General features: G+C 39.8%; 1 protein-coding gene across 1 annotated transcript in view; it reads left to right on the top strand.

Moving 5' to 3' along the window:
• The first annotated feature begins 399 nt into the window (after positions 1-399).
• The window catches only part of BBS7 (Bardet-Biedl syndrome 7), a 46151-nt gene continuing 21939 nt past the window's right edge, over positions 400-24611 (top strand). The window contains exons 1-11 of the mRNA XM_065404632.1: positions 400-467; positions 1789-1854; positions 2603-2665; positions 3620-3795; positions 10608-10794; positions 12124-12196; positions 14293-14409; positions 15585-15715; positions 17267-17351; positions 19649-19751; positions 22342-22534. Coding sequence (XP_065260704.1) covers positions 432-467; positions 1789-1854; positions 2603-2665; positions 3620-3795; positions 10608-10794; positions 12124-12196; positions 14293-14409; positions 15585-15715; positions 17267-17351; positions 19649-19751; positions 22342-22534 — 1230 coding nt within the window. The 5' untranslated portion in view covers positions 400-431. The remainder of the gene's footprint in view (positions 468-1788; positions 1855-2602; positions 2666-3619; positions 3796-10607; positions 10795-12123; positions 12197-14292; positions 14410-15584; positions 15716-17266; positions 17352-19648; positions 19752-22341; positions 22535-24611) is intronic.

Genomic DNA, 24611 nt, shown 5'->3' with positions numbered 1-24611 from the left:
ACCACCCGCAGCCCTGCCCGCCCCGCTATCACCATCCGTCGCCGGTGAGAACCGGGGGTGCGCAACCCCCCACCGCTCTCCAGCTCTGCACCAGCCTCGCCGCCATCTCCCAGCAGGCCAGGCGCAGGGCTCCCCCTGCAGCGGCCCCTAGCCATGCCGCCCGCGCAGAGAGGCGGCGACGCTTTGCCCAATCACTGCGCGTGTTCAATCCTGGCCCCGCCCCTTCGCCGTCCAGCGTATCCAATAGCAGGCCGACTTGTGGGGGAGGTGTCTTTTCGTCGTCGCCATGGTAGCGGGTAATTAGCTGTGTCTGGGAGAAGGCTGTGCGGGAGCTGGGCCGCCGGGTGGGGTTAGAGAGGTTGGGACCGTGGCTCCTCCGGCCGTTGGGGTCAGTCCCTGGACCGTGCGGGCGGAGTCGCGAGCCTGAGGCCATGGAGCTGCAACTGGCCCGCGTGGATTATTTGCAGGTAATGCCGCGGCCGCGCCGGGCTCCCCAGTGATGGGACAGGGCTGGCGGCGGGTCTATAAACAGAGGCCGTCTGGGAAAAGCTCCTGTGCCGCCAAGCCCCGCTCCTGCCCTGCGCTCCCAGGAGCCCTGCCTGGTTATCACACTATTTAACATCTGCGGGGGAGTTTCCGCACGTTTCTTTGCTGTATTTCGCTGAGCCGGGACAAACGCTACCCGAGACCTCACAGGCTTTAATAGATCCAGCCTCGCAACACCTGTGCCAGGCAGGGATTGCCCCACTTTACACATGGGGAAACTGGGGCACAAAGTGGCTTTATGACTTGCCCAGGGTCACCCAAGAAGTCTGTGGCACAGCAGTGAAGTGAGTCCCGCTCTCCTAAATCTTAGGCTAGTGCCCTGAGCGCTGGACCATCCTTTCTTCCTTTCTCTCTCTCTTCTTCTTCCTGCCTGAGCATCTGGTAGGCTAGTCTACTGGATTGCATGTTGGGATATGTTTATTTTATAACAGAAAACTATTAGCATTATAATTAAAAGCAAAATATATTAGTGTTAAGTTTTATGAAACTTTCATTCCACCCCCTCCAAAAATAACCCCTAAATGTGGGGCCTAAAACAAGTTAATAATACACCTTTAAAAAAAATCAAGTATACCTTAAAACTGCTGGATATAAAGGCCCAAATCCTGCAGAGTGTTTCACTTTATGGACATGAATAGTCCTACTGAGTCAGTGGGACAACATACCTTTGTAATTCTAAGCATCTGCTTAAATCTGTGCAGTGTCAGGGCCTAATACTATAATCCTAAATTAAATAGTGTTTCTACACATTTATCTGTATAGCTGTGGGGACTCTGCAGTGTGGGAGTCAGTAATGTCTGGGATAACAGAAATAAGCATCAGAAATAATCAATATTAATAATTGGATCTATTATTAAATATTGCAGTCTTTTAAATATTACACCTGTTATGCATGTTGCTTTATTTTGGCTGTCTGCCTCAAGTAACTATCCAGGAAACAGGTGGTGTTCACATCTCTGAAACTAGTACCCCAACCAGAGGAATTAGCAGACTTGTCAGCAAGTACAAAGCAGTACAAGTCTCAAATGGACAGTCTTTACAATTCATCCTTTTATATGAGAGTTGTGGCATATTATTTTGGCTATCCAAGCAATGTTGAATTACTGTTCTTCTTGCTTTGTGGATAGAGGCGTTAAATAGCATGAACACTAATGCATGAAACTTAAAATAGAGGAGTGGGACTTAAATTTTTTGAAATATAAGAGTTGAGATGTTCAGTAACGAGTTGATGTTTTCAAATAGGTGGGAGTGACATCTCAGAAGACCATGAAGCTTCTTCCTGCATCAAGACGTAGGGCAACACAGAAGGTAGCTTTTGTTGACAATGAGATACTTGTTCTGTTAAAAATTGATATTATTATTCCCTTGGAACAATAGTGGTGCAAATAATCTTTTGATTCTTTCTATCTGGGACAGTATAGGCAAAGCTTCCCAACTAATTCTGTTTCAAGACCTGCTGACAATGCATGGACATTCTTAGGCTTTAGTATTAGTTGTATATTTCTCCACCCTTGTTCTTTTTTGCTAAGAACACTTGTTGAAGACAGGAGTTTTTTGTTTGTTTGTTTTTCTTTTTAAACAGATCTTTTCTGGTGAATTCATGGTTATGATTTCTGTGTGGGAAGAAAGTATCAGAATAGATGAACTCTTAAGAAAACAATTATATGCTTTTCATTTCTGGTAATAAGTAAAGGGTGAGCAATATAAAATATAGAAAAACAGTTTTATCAAAATAATACTATTTTTTCAAAGATTCCATTATGTGACAGTTGTTCTTTAAAACAACAAATACGAAAAGGGTTTACAGTTAAATAATTTCAGAGAAATAATTTAGATTTAAGCTCTATGACTAAAGGACTTTCTGTCTTTATATCTATAAAGTGTTGTGTGCTTGTATGATATAGTATGATCATTAAATATGCAGTAGTTGGTAATGCTTACTTTCCATACTGCAGATGCACATGACTAATATAAGGAAAGTTCTTCCTTTTTAAGATGGAAGCTAATGATCTTTATAGGAATAATGCTGATATAATTATGCATTACATTTTTGCAGGTTGTCATTGGAGATCATGATGGTGTTGTTACATGTTTTGGCATAAAAAAAGGGGAAGCTATGGTAAGGTCAGCTATTTATGTAATTGTTTTAAAGTTCTTGGTATGCAGTTTTTCATCTGTCCCCAATATTGTACATAATGAGTATTAAAAAGCTGTTTGTGTTAATGAAAGGAACAAGATGGCTCCGGACATTGGCAAAAGGTTACTAAGCCCCATGATTCTAGATCAGTGGTTGGCTTCCAAACTATGTCAGTAATGACTTTTTTTAAATAGTTAACATCTAACATCTATTTAAGTGACTGTGAACTAATTGCTCTGTAGAAGCTAAAGTTGTGGATAGCAGGACAACTTACAAAAACAACTTTCACAGCTTGTATCTTGGTAGTGTGTCTGATAAGTTAATTTTACATGTCCATAAAATCATTTTTTCATTACTAGAGATGATTTCTCTGGAAACAGAATGCAGCATGTATGTGGGGCACTGTGCAGAAGCTTGCACTACAGCTCTCTGTGCTGTGCTTCAATAAACAGCATTGGAATCTTAAGTTTTTATCTATTAGCTTTTAGAGCACTGAGTTGATTTATAAAATGCCTGATTTCTTCACTGATACTGAGGAACAACGTATAATAGGTATCAGGGGGTAGCCGTGTTAGTCTGTATCCACAAAAACAACAAGGAGTCCGGTGGAACCTTAAAGACTAACAGATTTATTTGGGCATAAGCTTTCATAAAGGCTTCTGCTTGCCTGCATCTGTAACTTTCATTCCATGCATCTGAAGAAGTCAGATTTTTTTACCCACGAAAGCTTATGCCCAAATAAATTTTAGTCTTTAAGGTGCCACGGGACTCCTTGTTGTTTAACGTATAATAAAACCTCATCAGGTATACATGTTCTGTAAAATCACTGCAATTATGTCAAAAGTCCCAATGCAAATTTGGCATCTTTTGTATTTAAAAAAATGCAAATACAGTATTGAAATAATTAAGTATCACTTTCCTTTTTGACTTCCACAGCCAGTGTTCAAGACACTGCCAGGGCAAAGGATCACAAGGCTGGAGCTGGGAGGAGCTCTTAATACACCACAGGAGAAAATTTTTGTGGCTACAGGATCAGAGGTTAGAGGTTTCACAAAGAGAGGGAAGCAGTTCCTTTCATTTGAAACTAACCTCACTGAAAACATCAAAGCTATGTATGTGCAGTACTTTGTTTTTCAATATTATTTCATGTTAGTAAAACTAGTTTGTTAGTTTTTGGTTCTGTGAAAGAATTTTCTATCACATTAGTCTAAATTGGTTTTCTGGCAGGTAGCTCAGGAAACTGGCCATCCAGATTAAGCACATCCCAACTAAGTGCAGTATACTATTGTGTTCTAATACTTATTTTTGTATCACTTTTTTTTAGTTTTCATGTACTCCTAGCACTCGTTTTTTTCCTCTCAAAATGAAATTTGAGGGTTTATTTTTCTGTACAACCAAGTAGTTGTATTAAGTTTTTCTCTAAAGACAGTATCTGTGCAGGATTTTCACTCTTAAGTCTCTTCTCTCTATCCTGAGATAGGTAGAACTCCTGTAAAGGTATCAGTAGCAAGTGGGGGAGTGAGCCCCATTACAACTGCTTGTCATTCATTAACTTAACTGCTGCAATTGAAAGCTTCTAGTCAGCTCCTCTTCATCCCAATCAGCCTTGATGACATCCAGTATCTTTTCTTTTTGTCCTTCCTTGACTTCCAGTCAGGCTTGTAGTGAGGTTTTTTGTAATCTACTTTTCTGATTCTCTCCCCACCCGCCCCCCTTGCATTCGTCACTGCTACTGGCCCAGGAGTATTGGCAGGACACTTGGCTCTGGACAGCTCAGAGGAACTTAATGACTGCACTGCAGAAATGTTGGGCTTAGTTCTTTCGTTACTTTTTTTGCTTATCTCTGGGTCCCTTTGTTTTGGTGTTTCAATAATTATGTTGAGGCCTGGGCTGTGAGGCTTCTTGTTTTGTGTGGTTTCTGTGGGAATAGTTTGGGGGTGGGGAGGAAGGGGAGAGAAGGGAATGTAATGAATTTTCTCAACCCCTTGGGAGGAAGAAAAAACATTTGGTAAGGAAACCGTGTGCCCTAGCTGATAGGGCACTGGAATGACAGTTGGAGACCTGTGTTCTGTTCTAAGCCTTGCTTTTGATTTACTATATGACTTGAGTACTTTGGATGAGTCATTTTACCTTTCTGTGCCTTGGTTTCCTTATCTGTAAAATGGGTATTATACTTACCTTCCTTTTGAAAAGTACTTTGAACTACACAGGTAGTAGTATTATATAAGTGGTGTCCATCTGGCAGAAAATTGTCACATTTGCTGCATCCTCTGTCCTAGGACTCAGGTCTGCTGTGCTGGGATGTCAGGTTTGTTTGAAGATGTAACTCCAGGTACTCAGTGCCTTGAGCAATGCCTCAAAGTCTTCTTCAAGGCACCCCATATACATTTTCATCATTCTGAACCAGAGTGCTTAGAAAGTAAAATCTTTGAAAAGTGTGCCTGGGCTTAGCTGTGGAGCACTGTGTCAGCACACACCCAGGTTCTCTCTTGGCTCAGCAGAATAGTTTCACCACGCAAGAGGCCTTGGATTCTGGGAGCACCCTTAATCTCTGAGTCCCCAAGGCCTTTCAGGTCCTGGTTCTTGAGATGGTGGTATCGTGTTCTGGCTCATTTGACGAAGCATCACCTCCACGTAAGCATCATCACCAAGAAACATCCAGAGAGCCAGCTGTCTTCCTGACACATAACTGCCAAAGGTTCTAGGCATCACTGCATTGAAGGGATGGGGATGATCTGCTACTGCTGCCTGGAAGGGCCTGTGCCCTTGCAAACAGGTTTGGAACAACTGCTGAAGAAGGTGTGGCAACGCTTTGCACCATAACTCCTCACTTAAAGACTGCTGAGAATAAGTATGTATACTGCTGACTGTATCCCTCCCCACCCGAGAGCTTGGTGCTCATAGCTAGAGGAAGACTGGCTAAACATGGCATTGCACTCCAGAACCCTGAGCTTTGGTACAAGATCTAATTTGGATACTTAGTGATGTGAACTAATAGGTCTTTGTGGCAATAGGGCACATTAAATTTTGGAAAAAGCCTGTGCTCTTGTTAAGATTCTTCCTCAGGACAAATACTAGGATAATAAAAAGCTAATGCAAGGTGCAAGGACCTGGCATCAGAGGCTTGTGGTCTTTGATGCAGGAGATATCGAAGGGCGAGTTTTGTGATTAGCTAACTCTTCTCTGGGGAGATCTTACTTCCTGCTAAAATCAGGAACTGAATAGAAGATTCTGAGAATAGTGGTTAAGTTCAGAGTTGGTATGTGATTGCCAGTGGATGTGTGGTGTGCATTCTTACCTGCTACTGCTGCCCTTAGAGAAAAAAACTTGGGAGTTGTGCCTGATCCATGCTTGGGTGCTGAGACCCAGGAGTGAGAATCCTGTAAGTAAAACATTTGAACTCCAGAGTGACCCCAAATTCCTTGTTAAGGGGCATATTTGGGGCTAGAAGGACAATTCCCACACAATACCAGTTCGAATATACCTTATCTTGGAAATGAACAACTATGGGGCCTGTTTAATACAGCGAGGAGATGGGAGGAAATACATCCCTCTTTTGTGGTGCACAAGACAAAACTTAATTTTTATTTGTATGGGCCTTAAGTATTTGATGTCCCATGTTGGTAGTGCAGTATCAGGGTTAAAAATACTTCAGAGTACAGGTATCCGCATAGATTAAGGCACTGGCCCATTACTGTGTTTTCATAGTAGACTGTGAGTTAACTCATAAATATTTGCAGTTAAGTTTTGCATTTGGTTGTATGTGTACATGGCACATTTCAAAGGAAGCACACTAGTTTAGAAATTGTGGACCATTGATTAAAATATTCTAATGTGCTTGAAGGCCTGCTAGGTTTATTTTGCACCAAAATGTGATTATTTGATCACTGCGTGTATGTAAAATATTTAGATTTTTACAGTGAATAATGTTAGTATAATGTGAATTGCATATTTTGGATTAAAAGCTCAGGGCTTGTCCACACAGTGGGGTAGTGCAGGGGTTCTCAACCTCTTTCTTTGAGCACTCCCTCCCTCCCCCCAACATACTATTAGAAACGCCATGGCCCAGCTGTGCCACAACAACTGTTTTACTGCATATAAGAGCCAGGGCCAATATTTGGGGGTAGCATGGAGGGCAATTGTCCAGCAACCCACACCATAGGGGGCATCATGAAACTAAGTTGCTCAGGCTTTGGCTTTAGCCCCGGGTGGTGGGGCTCGGCCCTGGGCTGCAGTCCCACGTGGCAGGACTTTTTGCCTTGGGCCCTAATGAGTCTAATACCAGCCATGCTTGGCGGACCCCCTGAAATCTGCTCGCGGCCCCACAGGGAGAACCACTGGTGTAGTGCACACTAAGGGGATGTGATTTCTAAATATCATTAACATGTTGCACATTAACTGGTCCAGGGGTGGCCAGCCTGAGAATGAGCCAGAATTTACCAAAGAGCCACAGTTATACGTCAGCAGCCCCCATCCGCTCCCCTGCACCACTCCCAGCATCTCCCGCCCACCAACAACCCTGCTGATCAGCGCCTTCCCCTCTCTTCCCGCACCTCCTGATCAGCTGTTTTGTGGTGTGGGGGAGGAGACGGAGTGAGGACATGGCAGGCTCAGGGGAGGGGGCGGGAAGGGGTTGAGCGGGGGCAGGGTCTGTGGCAGAGCCAGGGGTTGAGCAGTGAGCACCCCCTGGCACATTGGAAAGTTGGCCTGTGAAGCTCCAGCACCGGAGTCGGTGCCTATACAAGGAGCCGCATACTAACTTCTGAAGAGCCGCATGTGGCTCCAGAGCAAGAGGTTGGCCACCCCTGGACTGGTCGACGTAGACCATGCTGGTGTGCATTAAATGTTCCTTAGTGCACTTGAACATAGTGCTGTTCAAACATTCAGCATTGTGTTCAAGTGCACTGGAGAACTTATAGCATGCACCAGCAATGTCCGCACAGACCAGTCAGTGAGCTCCAGAAATCACACCCCTGTAGTTTGTGTTGCTGCACCTTATAGACATGTCTTCAGAGGGTGGATGTTCATCATTTGCAAGTTAGTTCCATTTCTATAAACTGTATCCAACTAACCAAAAGCTTTTAACTGTTCAGGTTGAGGAGATAGCCTTGACATTATAAACCAATGTACAACATGCTTTTTCTAGCTGAAGGCTAAACTGAAATAATATCAAGAAGTTCAGTCTTCTATCCAATCATGTGTCAAAACTAGCGCTCCATTCCATGTTCATGTAAATATTAACTTAACTGCCGTGTTTGAATCTTACACCAGCATGAATGCAGAGTTCCACAGTAGCGGCTGAAGGTGCTCTGCTGGGAGATATGAATTGATTCTCTGACTCAGCTTTCTTTACTACTCACTCTCCCTAACCCATCCTATACCCATTATGGCTCCCTCCAGGATCTTGATCAATCTCACTACACTTCCATTGGCATGGCCTGTGGAATGGAATACAATTTTTGTTGCTGTAATAAACATTCTCTTTACAGTCTTACTGCTGATTTTTTTTTTTTTTATGTTAATCGAACACTCCACTTGGGGTGCTAGGCTGACTTGACTACTACACGTAGCAAATGGCAGAGTGACTAGTTCAGCAGGATATGCACAAAAAACACTTGCAGGGACAGTATGTCAATACAAATTTAAAAACCATGTTTTAAAAATATTTTCTCCATACTTTAACATGGAGTGGCCTGTTAGGGAGATGAAACAGGACTTAGAGCAGTCAAAAACACTCTTAAAATATTCATTCGAGTGTGTGTGTGTATATCTATACACACTTGAATAATAATTAAACCTCTTTGTCTGTCTGTCTGTTGTCATACATATAGGTAGGGCTTTTTAAAAGGTATAAAGTAAAGAAAAATATTACACTGTCAGAATCCTATAAAATTAACTAGAACCTAGTTTAGATTAATAATTTGGCCACCTCCTTCACTGTAAATCTTCTTTCTCCCTCTCTCCAAAAAGTTTTGAAATGTAATTTAGCCATAAGATCAAAAGGGGGCCAACTTCATAAACTTCTTGTCAAGAGGGAGGTGGCAGCAGAAGGAGTGAGTAGGTTGGGAAGTTGGGCTCTGCTTCAACTCCCGTTAAATCAGAGGAAGTCTTTCTGCTGATGTGTGAGAGTTTCATTGAGCCCCTTCTGAGAGCCACAAGGTGGCAGTAAGTGAGGAAACGAGTAACTTTATTACTGGTATGATAGACAGTCCTGTTATGCAGTGAAACAAATGGAGCAGGGTGACCAGACAGCAAGTGTAAAAAATCGGGACAGGGGGTGGGGGGTAGTAGGAGCCTATAGAAGAAAAAGACCCAAAAATCAGGACTGTCCCTATAAAATCGGGACATCTGATCACCCTAAATGGAGCGCACCATTGAATTGCCACATTTATTAATGTAGACATAATTTTTGAAACGGGCCCCCAAAAAACAGATCTGTATGCTTTTCTTTTTTGTATTTGGGTCTGAATTAATATTAACTATAACTTTTTAAATAGCTCTTATAAGTAAACTAGGAACATAAATACTAAAATGTACATATCTTTATTCTCAAAGCTTCATTCAGTACAAAATATTTTCAACTTTGTGACTCAGTTTAGGAGAAAACATTGAACTAATTTAATCATTTCATTGCTACTTACGTGGTAGGTGAGGCAAAACATCATTCCAAAAGTGACCTAATTGGTTGACCAAAAACGTTAATTTTCTGTGTTGACTGAAGATATCCAGAATGTAACATTGCAATCCATCATCTGTGATGAGACTCCTGATACTTAGGGTGTCACAGAATGCTGCATTGTGGAATGCTTTTGGTGAACCAGTAAATTAACAGATATTGAGGGGGGAGGAGTGTAACTTTACATAGGACTTGTTTACACTCTGGATTTTAGCTTTTTGATCGATGTAGTTATAATGGTACAAACCCCAATGTACACACAATACATGGTTGTAAACTGTCCACGCTAGAAGTTTGCACTATTATAACTATGTCAGTATGGCTTCACTGGTGCCTAAAACCTCTATAGACAAGGGATTAATGACTCAGTCACTCTTAAATATAGAATTTAGGCTCCTAGAGTAACTTGGGCACATTAGAAAATTTACCCAAGGCCGTAGTGAAAACTTACTTGTGTGCAGAATGTCACCCTTCTATTTCACCATTCTAGTTATGGCGAGTCATTTTAACTCAGAATCTGTGTTCACTCAATTGTTTTTGCTTTACAGTTAATCTTCAACGTTTGTTTAGTTTTTTGGAGTGTTCCTCCAAAGTCCAAAAGGGTTCCTGCTCCATCATGTTTAAATTTTCTACTCCCATTCATTCTTTATTTTTTTTTTTTTTTTTACTGAGCCCTTTCTCTTGCTCACCTTTCACCAAAATTTAATCTAATGTATTTACCAAAAAAACCTAAATCAAAACAATGCCCCCACTCACCCTGCTTATATTGTGCTTCTAAAAATGTATTTTAAAAATGCCTTAACTACTTCTCTTGAGACCCACATGGAGATCATTTTTTATGTTCTCTCATCCTATTCTAAAAGGCTCAGGGGGAACTCTGCCTGAACATGCTTTAATCAAGAGGGCATTTCTTTTCTTTTCAATAATTTTGTTTCTCTTTAAATTTATATTATGAAGAGTATTTGTAAGGTCTCTTTAGCATTTGTTGTCTGCAGACCCTTATGCAGAGATGAAAATAAACTATAGGGGAAAAAAATAAAGGAATGTAAAGTATATGATTTTATATTTTTTAGAAAATAACAGGTTTAATCTATTTAAACAGATTAATTGCTTATTTTGCTCAGTAAGGCCCTGAATGTACAAACAGTTATACATGTGCGTAACTTGATCCACATGTATATTGGGGCCTAAGAGAATATCACTATAACTTTAAATGCTGACAAAATTAAATACTTTTCTTTTTCTCAGGCATATATCGGGAGCAGATCTCTTTCTTTGTGCAAGCTATATCTATAACCATTACTGTGACTGCAAGGACCAGCACTACTACCTGTCAGGAGATAAAATCAATGATGTCCTCTGTCTTCCAGTAGAGAAACTGTCTTGCATTAGACCAATATTGGCATGCCAGGATAGAGTCCTTAGAGTTTTACAGGTTAAAAATCTTTGCTTTTTTGTCACTTCCTTTACTGGTACCATAGAACCTCACTAATTCACACTACTGACTATAAGATCCACTCCATGCATCTGAAGAAGTGGGTTTTTTACCCACGAAAGCTTATGCTCAAATAAATGTTAGTCTTTAAGGTGCCACCAGACTCCTTGTTGTTACTGTGAATTATTGAATTTTGTGAAATGTTAAGTAAGCAAACAAACACAATTTTAAAATATCAAATCTAACACATCATGAAGTATGCTTTGTATATTGGCTATAAATATTCTATAGCATATTTTATAATGTAGTAGTAGTTGTCGTCGTCTACTACTCTTAAATCTGCTGCAAAGTGAGATGAGTGCTATTTTTATAAGAATTAACATTTGTAGGCTAGTGAGGTAAGGATTAGTGAAATTCTGCTTAAAGGTGTGTGTGGGTGTGCACTTGCTTAGACCTTGATCCTGCATTTTACTCACATGTATCGTTAACTTAAGCTATAGTTCCTTATAATTTAAGTGAGTAATCCCATTGATTTCAATGGCACTACTCATATGAGTAAAATTTAAACACGTGTTTGTAGGATGGGAGCTTAAATCTGTCTCTCATATATATACATTTTCAATTTGAATAAATCACTTAATCAGATCAAGTTTTATTAACTCTATAAATCATAAAAATAATTCTGTGAAAGATCATTACATGTATACCAGACATGCCAACCCCGGGCAAAAAAATGCAGAAATTGGGCTTGTTTTTGGCTTAATTGGCTTGCGAGTTGCTTGTTGGCTAGCTTTTGGCTTGTAGCTTGTTGCTTCTTTTTTTTTGATTGGCTCCCGGCAAGCAGGGGGAAGGGCGGGGGGAGAGAGTCAGGGGTGCACAGTGGGCCCACCAGAGTCCTAGACTGCACGCCGGGGGAATCTAGTCACATAGAATGTTGGGATTCTTAGGGATTGGCTTGTTTTGGCCTTGTTTTGAAATGGGATTAGCTTGATTTTTGGCTTATTGTGAAAGTCGGGGTGCTTATTTACCACGTAAAAGTTGGTAACTGTATTGGTACATGCATTTTCAGGTTATATTGCCACAAAAACTGAGTTTAAAAACACTAGAAATACATTTTAAACATCTTATTTAACATCTTTTAATAAAAAACCAGTCTTGTACTCCATTTATACACTTCACTGTTCTGTAGTTTTGAAAGATTACCAACACAAACATAGCAAGTTTATCCATATGCGTAACACAGAATACACATACTTATGCAATTTTAAGTGATTTTTTTTTTTTAAATGGATCATTTTAAAAACTCTTTTCTTTCTTCTTCATCTGTAGGGGTCTGATTTGCTATATGAAGTGGAAGTTTCTGGACCGCCTACTGTTCTTGCTTTAAACAATGGAAATGGTGGTAACTAGATCTTAAATACATCAGTATTTCACTGAAATGTATTTTAAATAAAAGTATCAAAATCTGGATGTCTTATTTACAAATATTGTAGAACCTTGGTTAACATTGTCTAGAAGCTGAAAAATGCAGAAAGGGTCACAGCTCTGACCATGCAGTTTTTTCTTATAATAGTTTACATATAACATTTGGTCGCTTTGATAGAATTGTGACTGATAAACTTTTATGTCAGAACATTTCTAATTAGCTCATTGCCAATAACAGAATTGCTCTGGTTAAGAGACAAAGCAAGATTCCTGTTAGTCTTTTGTTCAAAGTTGCATATGTCCAAAGCTCCATTTTTCATACAGAAACATAACTAGCACCTGTGTTATTAAATGCAGCCTTTGTCCACTTCAGGCAGGAGTAAGAGGCTAAGGCCCGGCCTACACCAGTAATTTACTTCAGTTTAGCTACATCTTTCGCAGGTATGAGAGACGGATATACTGACCTAACCCCTGGTGTAAAATAGCACTAGGTTGATAGAAGAATTATTCTGTCAACCTAGCTACCATCACGTAGGCATAGGGAATTCATCTCCTCATGGGAGAAGCCCTCTGTCAGCATAGGTAGTGTCTACATTGAAGTCTATGGTGGTGCAGCTGTGCCGCTGCAGTGATTTAAGCATACACAAGCACTAAGAGGCACGAAGTGGAACTTCGGGGAATATCATAGCCTCCTATCCAGACATGGCGAGAGAGGCCTGCAGCGATTTGGGCATGGGGGTTGTTCAGGAGGGGAAGGACTTGATAGTTTCTCCCACATACCTTTTTCTGTCTCCGGCCCTGATCCTCTTTTATTCTAAGACTCTTTACACCACTTTGGCAGTGTAAAGGGGCCACAAAGGGAGTGCAAATTGCATTTACATTCCCTTTAAGGTCCTTTTAAACTACCACTGATACGAAAAGTAACATTACTGTAAATGAAAAACAGGGCCTTTGCCTTTATTTTTTGCGTGATGTGGGAATTCTTTTCATGGACATTGATCTTTCACTGTGCCGTGGATTTCTTTACACTTATCTTCAGTAGCTGTGATTTAGTGAATGAGAAGGTTGAGCAGAGCTGTCATGATCTGAGCGTATGGAGGAGAGATCTAATTTAGGTTTGGCCTAAACTTAAAAATCACACCCCTGACCAACATAGTTATGCCAGGCTAACCCCAAGGGTAGATGCAGCTATGTCAACAGAAGAGTGCTTATGTCAATAGAGCTAACGTTGTTCAGGGAGGTGGTGTTCTACACTAGTGAAAAACCCCTTTTGGCGGTGTAGGCTGCGTCTACACTATGGGGTTATGCCAGCATACCTATGCTGACATAGTCTCTGTAGGGTAGACACAACCTTAAAGTTTAAAATTGTTTAGCCAGCCCTTTTGCTATCTTCTGTCACCTGAATTTAGCACCATAGGTCAAAAAACTTAATGAATGGCTCTAATCCGGCTCCTAATCCATTTTCTTTCAGTCAGGCCATTTGAAAGTAGCACTGTGATGGCAGCAGCTGGTTTGGGAGGGAGAATAAATTTCCCTTTTAAATCCCACTTAGCAGAAGCTGGATTCTGTAGCCCTTATCCAGGGAGGTGAATGAGTGAGGTAGTTTTGTCTTTTTGAAGACCTCTCCACAAACCATCTAATGGGGGTGGGGGAAGAGGAATGGGAGGGAAGTACTTCTCTTGCTAGTCTTTTCAGAAGCTGGGGAAAATATCCTTACTTTAATGTATTCAGTATTTATATAATTGATGTCCTGCTCCTTTTACATTAACAGCTATTGAGTGAGAGATGCACACATGTAAGAAGAACAGGAATGAACAAATTATTAAAATACCCATAGTTTTCAAGATGTTTGAGTGTCCATCTTCTGAAGTTCTAGCCTTGTTTCTTCCACTGTGTTTTGAAAAAGTCTGGTAACTCTGTTGCAGAACATGAATTTGAATATTTTGTGATTCATACATTACATTCTGAAGGAAAATATTAAAGAAAAGACTTAAGTCCTTAAAATATTTGAATAGTTTAAAACATAATAAATAGATCTAAAAAATAGAACCAATATAGTACCTATATGCTTAGGTGATTCTGGAGAAGAACTTCTGTTTGGAACATCTGATGGGAAAGTTGGTCTCATTCAGGTTTCAAGTGCATCTCCGATACATAAGTGGGAAGTCAGAAATGAGAAGAAGAGAGGAGGTATGTATCTTGGTAATCTTTCCAGATCACTGGCATTCCATTATACACCAGGCCGTATGAAATAAAGTTACTAGTAAATTTCATTATACTTATGGGTATTTTTTGTGTTGTGGTAAATATTTTGAAGATACATCACAGTTTTGCCTGTACATTACAGTAACTTGAGTACTCCGTTTCCTTGCTCCTGACCTCTTGCTGAAGAAGTGTAATGTTTTGAACTAACAAGAAGTTTTTGTCTTGGTTTTTTTTTTCTTATTCTTCATGCAGGTTATTTCCAGTTCTTATTTAGTATGCTTTTGTTTACTATTTTAAGGTGACCTTTTAAAAAATAAACTCCTTTAAATTATTTTATATATGTAATTTGACTGTCTGCTGTAGTGGTGGTTGTACTTATAAATCCAAACATGAAAATCATATTTTTCCAAACCTGTGGCATTTTGAATTCTTCCCCCAGCACAGGTTATCACTGTCCCTGTGTAATATTGTTTTTTGTCACTTTGTACCTGCTTTCAGTCTGAGGATTGGCCAAGGCTCTTTTTGACGCTCCACTGTTCTTTAAATGGCCAAAAATTATTGCTTTGATTTCCAGGACATTGATTCCCTTTTATGTTTATGCTGCCTCTGCAGCAATCTCAGGTGGTGTTCCTCTGAAAAGGGAAGGACCATGAATAGAACCCAGTTATCTCATGTGCTTGTAGAGCATGCTGCTATGTTCATTCTTTTGTCACTCAAAAATATTTTTAGTAAACTTCTTAGTATTACGTCATTTTTCAAATATGAGTAGTGATTTTGATTTTGCGTGACTGAGAGATGCTTTAAAGGGGCCTGAATCTTAGATTTGGTTTTGGGTTCTTTACAGTTGATTTCTATTAAGTCTCTTTATTTCTGTGCTTTGCATTGGAATATAGTTCTGTTTTTTACCTACTTAGTCCAGTACATTGTTTCTCATAACAAAGTGATGAAGTCACTCATTTTACTCAGAAGCCAAAAATGGCATTAATAAAACCTTACAAACTTAGCAAGAATGCTCTGTCAATTTGTTTTTTTAAGACTACTAATGCACTGTAATACCTTTTTCATGGGCTACTTTGCAAATAGTTCATTGAGAGACAAAAGATGAAATGAGCAGTCAGTTTGTTATTCATAAGACTTTTTTTTTTTTAATTTATTTATAGGTATCTTATGTATTGATAACTTTGACATTCTGGGTGATGGAGTTAAAGAATTACTTGTTGGCCGAGATGATGGTATGTTAGAAATCTATAACTTCGACAGCACAAATGAGCCTGTCCTTCGATATGATCACGTAAGCTCATCACAAGAAATGCCCTCTTCACAGGGCATATTTTAAACTTATTTGCTTTAAATTAGAAAAGAAATGAATTATAATTGTTTAATTTCTTAATTTTTATTTGTAACTATATTTAGGGTCCTGCCAAATTCACAGCCTACCAAAAACACATCACAGACTGTGAAATCTGATCTCCCTGTGAAATCTGGCACCCAGCCCAGGGCTCCTACCTTCCGCAGGCTTCCAGTTGCTAGTCCCAACCAGGGATGGGGAGGGATGAGATTTCCTCTTCCACTGAAGGGGTCCCTCCTAGGGTGGGTTAGACATACCTCCGGGATCTGCCCCAGCTGAAGGAAGCTCCGCAGCTCCACTTGGGTGAGAGACTGCTGAGGGTAGCACTCCCATGGCCCCCCCTATGATAGCCTTGTGACTTTTCCCACCCTGACCGTCTTTTGGGTCAGGCCCCCAACGGTTACACCACCCTGAAATTTCAGATGTAAACATCTGAAAACGTGCCATTGACTAATTTTAAAACCCTGTGGCCGTGAAATTGACCAAAATGGACTGTGAATTTGGTAGGGCTCTAACTATATTGTTACACAGCTAAACCAATGGTATGCCATAGATATGTATTTGCACTGTCTTCCTTGCCCTTCAGTCATTATTAAACATTTTATATAAATTTATTTATTTAAACGGTCTGCAGCCATTCTGTCTGCACGGTATAGCTATATTCTTATGTGGTGTCAAAGAGAGTTTAAAAGGTGGTTTGTTCAGTGCTGTACTTCATTTTACTTTTAGGCACACTGTATAATAGCAATTACAAAAATGGCCAAGGGCTTACCAAAACTGTTATGAATTCAAAAATGTTGTTTGTATTTTAAAATTTTATGCTTCCATGTAATGGTAGAAACCCCAACACAAAAGGAATATGTTAATATGTGAGAACCAGAAAGTGAAACAGGCCAGTCAATTTGAATGAAATGCTAAAATTAAACAGCACAAATGGTAAAAATACATTTTGAAAGTTCTCTCTCTTTTTTTATAACTTAAGATGGTGTTACTAACTCAGGTTAGTAAAACAATTTAAACAAAACAACAGCCAACCAAACACAAACCACCCCCAAAACTTTAAAATATATTGATTTTTCCCCCTCTTAAATAAACAAGTGACTCTTTAAAGCTTATACTTTCTGGTATGGCTGTATTTATTACTAATTGTTTAAAATAGTGGATTTAATTCATAGTCACTCTTCTTTCCTTCCAGCACATTCTGGTAATTACTGTTTGAAAATTAGACTGTGCATCAAGGTTTTACTTTATAAACCAGTTCCTAATATGTCTTTCAAGGTACATATACAGTAGAACCAAAAATATATGTGCTGAAACACAACAACAGGTAATTAAGTATTTCTTATACTTTTGAGCTGTTGTGCATCTGAATAGATTTTCTGCACTACAATTACAGAAGGGGAAGTGTGTTTTTTCTTTTCTTTAAACAGCGCTCATATAAAATGAATAAAGTAATGCATCTCCTGAGTGCTCGTCTGTTTTTATATTTTGTAGGCCTTGTCAGAGAGCATCACATCTATCCAGGGTGGCTGTGTAGGAAAGGATGGGTATGATGAAATCTTAGCATCCACATATTCAGGTAAGTTGTCTATTGAATACTTAAAAGAATTTTGGCTATTGGTATTATAATGGTTAAGCAAACTGTGCTGTTAATGGAGCTGGAATTGTATTAATACAGTGTAATTTGTTCTGGTTACAAAAGAATAGTATTCTGGCACAAAATTCTCTGCTTTTAAAATACTTCTGAGTGTGGGAAACATTTTATTGTATATATTTTAAATTGCATTAAAACCCTGTGATTTTTCACTTTATATCTCACTGTAGTATACTACAGCAGTTAGTTATTGTCAGGTATAGGCAGCTGTATAACAGTGATGAGTACATTAGAAATGTTTAGATTTTATACATGATGGAATTGTTTAGTTTCATAATTTTGTAGTTGTGAATATTACCTTTTTTTGGTTCATTGTCTTTTCTATGTTCCTCTTAGTCATGAATATGCATCTTGCTAGGTGTCTTAACAGCGTTGTTTTGCTTCTTTTGCCTTTTCAGTAGTGCTGAACTTTTGGAGCTGTCAAAGCAGCCACTTTTGAGAAATTAGAAAACAAGATTACCTTTCGTAAGGAGGCTTATGTAGACTTGAAGTCTTCAGTAGCACTGGTCTGTCCGTGAGGGACATCTAGTAAGAAAAGTGTTGTATATGTTTTGCTCGATAGTTTAAAACAGTAAAAGCTCACTTTTTAAAAATTATTGTTGGATTTCAAATCTGATTTGCTGAAATCCAAGTTTTAATTGTGTTAACCTTTATAGTAGGTTTTAGACTGAGTCAATGGCAAATGTTTACTTTGTGTGTACAGTGCAGTCCGCAGAAGGCTAACAGGCTGTGGGGCAGATCTTCATCTGGTGTAAATTGTTAGCTCCATTGCCTTAGTAGTATGAGCTATTACAATTTATACCAGTTGAGGATCTGCTCTAAAGTCTCCCCGCGGTTCCTCACTGTCTGTGATAATGTTACTGTAAAGATCACAGAAGCTATAAGAAGATTTTCTGGACAAGCTCTGAAAGAGGTGGAGGAAGGAAAATATCTAGCTGTGGGCTTCCTAAGGTAAACTGCAGTAGGAGTGCAAAGTACATTAGGTTTGGTGGATCATAAAAATAATGTTTAGAGCAGCAAATGATAGATTTGAATTTGGCACTGTAGCATTTTTTTATTTTATGTATTTTCTGCTTTTTTATGCATAGTCCTTGATTGAGGCTTTTTATTGTTTGAAAAATGGCTGAGAGGTTTGAGACGCTCATTAGTAACAACTTTTTGCTATGTTGCTCCTAAGGCCTTGTCTACACTAAAGAGAAAAGTTGATCTAAGCTACACAATTTGAGTTACATGAATAGCGTAACTCAAATCGACGTAGCTTAGATCTACTTACCGCGGGGTCCGCACTACGCGATGTCGACTGGAGATGCTCTCCCGTCGACTCCCCTTACTCTTCTCGATCAGGTGGAGTACAGGAGTCAACGGGAGAGTGATCGGCAGTCAATTTAGAGGGTCTTCACTAGACCCACTAAATCGATTGCCGGTGCATCGATCGCCGCAGCGTCGATCCTCCGGTAAGTGTAGACAAGCCCTAAGTGGCTGTTGCTGCTATGGGGAGTATCGACAATTCACAGTAGGGAAAGTGTTCCCAGGGGAAATTTTGCTCATAAGCAGCATTTGCACTTACAAGGTGTTGCTGCAAACAAGCGTCTACTGTACTGGACGTGTACATTAGTTTTCATGGTACATTTTGTAACAATACTGTGTCACTATTCCCCCTTTAAAGGGGCTGAAATCATTGAAAATATCTAGAAACCATTCAAATCCACATAAACATAGTTGGGGTGTCAAGACAAAGCCAAATCAAGTGCTCTTTGTTCCAATCTGGATGCCATAGTGAAATGGTGAAATGAAGCAAAACACTACTGATTTAAAAGAGATATAGAAACAGAAGTACATGTACCTATGCTGAGCCGCATACTTGGTCCATTATACAACATTTTACTGCATTTTTATCCTTAAAAACGAACTATCCATGGTGTCATTGGAACCTCCGTTAGAGGATCAACATTAAGTAGTACAACAGTTAATTAGCACATTATTAGCACTTTTCATCAGATCTCAAAATTGCTCAACTCTGAAAATCCATGCCCAACCCCATTGTTCTGAATCAGTATCAAAACTGGGAATAGAGCCCACACCTTGACTGCCTGTCTTCTCGACAATTCTGCCTCTTATGTTCTACAGTGTTAAGGCAGTGTGGCTCAGTTAGGACTTTTCAAATGCTTTCTTGTTTGTAGTTTATAAGGAATATTTCATAGTTCTTTGTATGTTTCTTTCAGGATGGGTGACAGGACTGACTACAGAGCCTGTCCATAGAGAAGGCGGATCTGGTGGAGAACTAAAGATAAGCCAAGAGATGCAGAACAAGATTTCATCCTTAAGGTAGCTTAAATAAAGGAAAATTGTAAAGAAGGCTAAGTATAAAATGTGACCTATGTTTAAAACTGTGGTGATCTGGGGGAGTAATCCCCTGGAAATGAAAGTAATGCTATCAGCTTGTGATGCGTACTTTTGTGTTATCCCTGGAACTACCAAAACGGCTAGAAATTTGTAAAGGGGAAAATATGTATGGTATTTAGTGTGTTTATTTTTTGCATCTGGCATAACATAGAGAGAGAGACAGTGGGTGAGGTAATATCTTTTATTGGACTGACTTCTGTTGCTGAGAGATACAAGCTTTAGAGCAGGGATTCTCAAGCTGGGGGTCGGGACACCTCAGGGGATCGTGAGGTTATTACATGGGGGGGTTGCGAGCTGCCGGCTTCTACCCCAAACCGTGCTTTGCCTCCAACATTTATAATGGTGTTAAATATATTTTAAAGTATTTTTAATTTATTAGGGGGGTCGCACTCAGAGGCTTGCTATGTGAAAGGGGTCACCAGTACAAAAGTTTGAGAACCACTGCTTTAGAGCTACAGAGAGTTCTTCTTCAGGTCTGGAAAAGGTACTGAAAGTGTCACAGCTAAATACAAGATGGAATAGATAGTTTAGCACATATTCTAAGGGACCATTCAAGGTGAAGTGGCCTGTTAACAGCTCTGTAGTTATAGGACAAAAAGGAGGGTTAGTGGGTTGCAGATTGTTGTAATAAACCATAAATCCAGTGTCTTTCTTAAAGCCATGATTCTTAGTGTTTAGCAAAGTTATGAATTTAAGTACCCAGGCTCATCTTTTGAAAGTGTTGTGCAAGTTTCCTTTGAGGATGAAGTCAGATACGAGTGATTGCCTTGTGTTTTGTCTTTTATTGTTTTCTTGTGTGTGAGCTCATTCAAAAGAATAGCGATTGTCTGGTTTCATCCACATATTTGTTGCGGGGCATTTAGTGCACTGGCTGAGGTACACCACATGTTGTTATATGCATGTGTAGGACCCAGGGATCTTGAAAGGTGTGTTGGGGGGAGGGTGTTGATCATTTTAGCAGTGGAGATATGGCTGCAGGTTTTGCATCTGTTTTTCTGGCAGGGTCTGGTGCACTTTGAGTTGGTGTGTTCTGGTCTGTGGGGAGCTTGCATCTGATGAGGTTGGGGGGTTGTTTGAAGGCCAGAAGAGGGAGTTCTCTCCACAACAACACTGCATAGCACATTGTATACAGGGCCGGCTCCAGGCACCAGCTTGCCAAGCAGGTGCTTGGGGCGGCCACTCCGGAGAGGGGCGGCACGTCCAGCTATTCGGCGGCAATTCGGCGGACGGTCCCTCACTCCCGATCGGAGCGAAAGACCTCCCGCCTAGTTGCCGCCGCAGATCGCGATCGCGGCTTTTTTTTTTTTTTTTTTTGCGCCGCTTGGGGCGGCAAAAACCCTGGAGCCGGCCCTGATTGTATAGTCAGTTTCACTCTTCTTTGATTTGCTTTCACATTGCCCTACTACACTACCTGGCTGCGGCATCAGTGTGTCTTTTTTGCATATTCTGAAGAAATGGTTTGGGCCTGTTTATCTAACTTTGGAACATGTCACAGCAATGTTATACAGTAGAATCTTGTAACTTTACTTACAATGTTGCCATACATATTTTACCAGGACAGTAATGTTCAGCAGATTATGAGTTCTCAAATGATAGCTCACAAGGCATACTTTGTACAAAATTTATCATAGTTTTGTAAAAAGGAAGAACATAGGGATATTGTCTGTCACAACATGTCCTTCAATTAACTTAACTATCAGGGTAAGTTAATCACAGCCACCCACCTAAAAAAAAGGGGGTATGAAACTACCCAGAAGTTTTGGACTGACTGGGCAGAGAGGCTTTGCTGAGCCCTTACTTGGATAAGGGGTGTGCGTGTGTGCGTGCATGTGTGTAAGAAGGTAAGAGTAAGAAAGCTGAACAGTAGCCTGTAAACACAGTGCAACCCTGAAGAAACCTAGAGAGAGGTTTGGGTCAAGGATGCTGGCTGAACAAAGCTTGAGCCTGTAAGCTACAAAACGGCTTCTTTTGATTTTGGTCCCTCCTGCATTCAGAGAAGCAGGATTTTGTACATTCCTTGTGAATAAACAAGAAATCACCAGACTCCACTGTCAAGTTCTGCTCCCAAGTGGGACATCCCTAAGGCCCCAAACTTTGAGTAGCTGTGTAGATCCAAAAGCAGTAACAATATTTCACATGTTATCAAAGGAGGATACTGAATATTAATATGTAGTGGTCATTGAGATTTCACATCAGGAATTTATCGTTGGAGGAAATTTTGTTCTCCTTCCTATATCCTCTTGAAATCTCTCTACTCTTAAAAAGAAAAATATATTGTTGTAACATGTACATTTCCTTATTTTGTAATTTAGATGATGTTTGGAAAAAAATGCTTTGCTATATGATATCTGTGGAAGGGTGGTTTGTGATTTTATTCCTCTTTGTCCTAACTGGGGAAAAAATGAGGAAGAGAGTCACTTTGCAGAAACAGTAGATTGAGTTTCTAGGGCATCTCTGTGAAAAAGTTACCTTCAGGATTTTATTTTTACATCTGACAGTTTTTCTTTCTTAGGAATGAGTTGGAACATTTACAGATAAAGGTCTTGCAAGAACGTGAAAAATACCAGCAGTCTTCTCGGTCCAGTACTGCTCTTTCAGCAGTACCTGCATTTAGTGTGAATGACAAGTTTACATTAAATAAGGATGATGCCAGCTACAGTCTTATCTTAGAGGTGCAGACAGCAATAGATAATGTTTTGGTACAGGTGAGTGATGTTTTAAGACCTGGAATCAAACAAAAATGTATGACTTTAAAACTAAACAATGAAGAAAATTGTAACATTTATTTTTTGATCCAGAACACTGTTAGCTGGTTGTTGCTTACTGAATTAATATATTTTTTTTAATTTGACAAGTTCAGTTTTAAAGGACTTCTTTAATGCTAAAAGCCTCTTTCAGTTTGTTTTAATACTGGTTCAGAACAGTATTGAAATACAGGTTTTATAAATATCTAGATTGTTATAAGACAAAACTGCAGTTTATATCTTATTGGAAAAAAATATTGTTTGTAAACTTTTCATGTGCTCTTAAAGAACAGCTAGAATTTAAACACTTTTAATGTAGTGGAAGATTATAATTTTATACTAAAATAAAAACCAGACATATGGCATACAATTATCAGCAGGCTGATGTGGAACTTCTGGGTTTATTCTTGGGCTTCACTTTTTTTAATAAGTGTAGCAAATATAATAAAAAATATAGTTCAGAATCTTGAATGTGGTGTTCGTAATGAATTGTGATACGTTGGTGTTCTGTAGGTCACTTTGGTGTCCTCGGTACTGACCAAGTTGCATTAGAACATTATAGGTCACAATCCTACCATATGATCTGCCTGGGTTGGCATCTGCCTGGGATTTGGCAGGGTTGTAACGGTCCATCAACCTGGATTAGATCACAGGATGCAATCCTAGTTTGTAAAAGCATGAATTTGAAGTATGACTGTGGTAAGGCTGGACTCCCTTCCAAAAGGAGGCCCAGTTTGTAGAAGGAAAACAAAAACAAGGTTTGTTTGTTTTCTGGTCCTCTCTCTTTTTCTCAGGCACTTGGCAAAAGCAGAATCTTCTGTTGCTCTTGGAATACTCTATGGGTGAAATGCTGGCCTTATTGAAGTCAGTAGCAAAACTCCTATTAATGTCAGTAGGACTGGGATTTCACCTTATAACTGGTTCTGCTTTTGCTGAGTCTTCAGTGGAAATGATTCCTCTAAATTTAAAAATGTAATTTGTTTTAGAACATTCTTATCAAAATACACCTTTCCTTTTTAAAAAAAATCAATACTTGAGGTGAGGTTCCCTTGTAATATTTACTGTTCCTGCAGGTGGGGAGGATGGTAGGATGTAATTATGTAGAAGAAAATCTGATTTGTACATAGCTGTTTCTAAATATTTTTCCCATCTACAACCATCTTAAATTAGTTATTCCTTCTATCATGTCAGTTGGAGTGAATGTTATCTTTAACAGTCAAAGGAGTAGGTACCAAGATAACTAGCTTTGAGGCATATACAGGGAGAAAAATTGTATAAAGTGTTTGCTAAGGGGAAGTTGAATATAGGTAAGCTGGCCAGGTTTTTTAAAAAAAACACACACACAATGACATGACATTTTTTCATTGGTGTCTGGTGGAAACATCTTCTTTGATGGTAGGTTGACTCATCAAATGGAGCCTAATTTGCTGAATGTTGTCTGCACTTGAATGGCACCTTTGAATCAGGGCTGGTCTACACTATACACTTACACTGGCATAGCTATGTCTCTCAGCACTGTAGAAAATCCACACCACTGAAAGACATAGCTATGCCACCCTAACCCCCAGTATAGACAGCACTAGGTCAGCAGAAGAATTCTTCCATCAACCTAGCTACCGCCTTTCAGGGAGGTGGATTACCTACACCAGTGGGAGGGTTCTCCCATTGGCTTAGGTAGTGTCTACACTGAATCACTACACTGGCACAGCTGCAGCTGTGCTGCTATAGTGTTTTTAGTGTAGAGATAGCCTCAGTTACATCATGACTAAATGCTAAACTTAATTGATTTAGGCTTGAATTTAATGCGGAGGTTAGCGTTTGTCTACATTATGGGGACTACACTAGCATAGCTATGTTGGCATAACCCCACAGTGTAGATGCGGCCTACACTGAAAGGCTACATCTACGCTTAAAATGCTACAGTGGCATAGCTGCTGCGGAGCAGCAGTGTCCCTGTATTACTTCAGCATAGACACTCACTACAGTTGGAGGAATTCTCCCGTCACCGTAGTTATTCCACCTCCCCAAGAGGTGGTAG

The sequence above is a fragment of the Emys orbicularis genome, chromosome 5 (genome assembly GCF_028017835.1).
Source record: "Emys orbicularis isolate rEmyOrb1 chromosome 5, rEmyOrb1.hap1, whole genome shotgun sequence".
In the NCBI taxonomy this organism is placed as follows: domain Eukaryota; kingdom Metazoa; phylum Chordata; order Testudines; family Emydidae; genus Emys; species Emys orbicularis.
The sequence above is the reverse complement of the archived record's forward strand: the minus strand, read 5'-3'. Positions and strand labels throughout refer to the sequence as shown.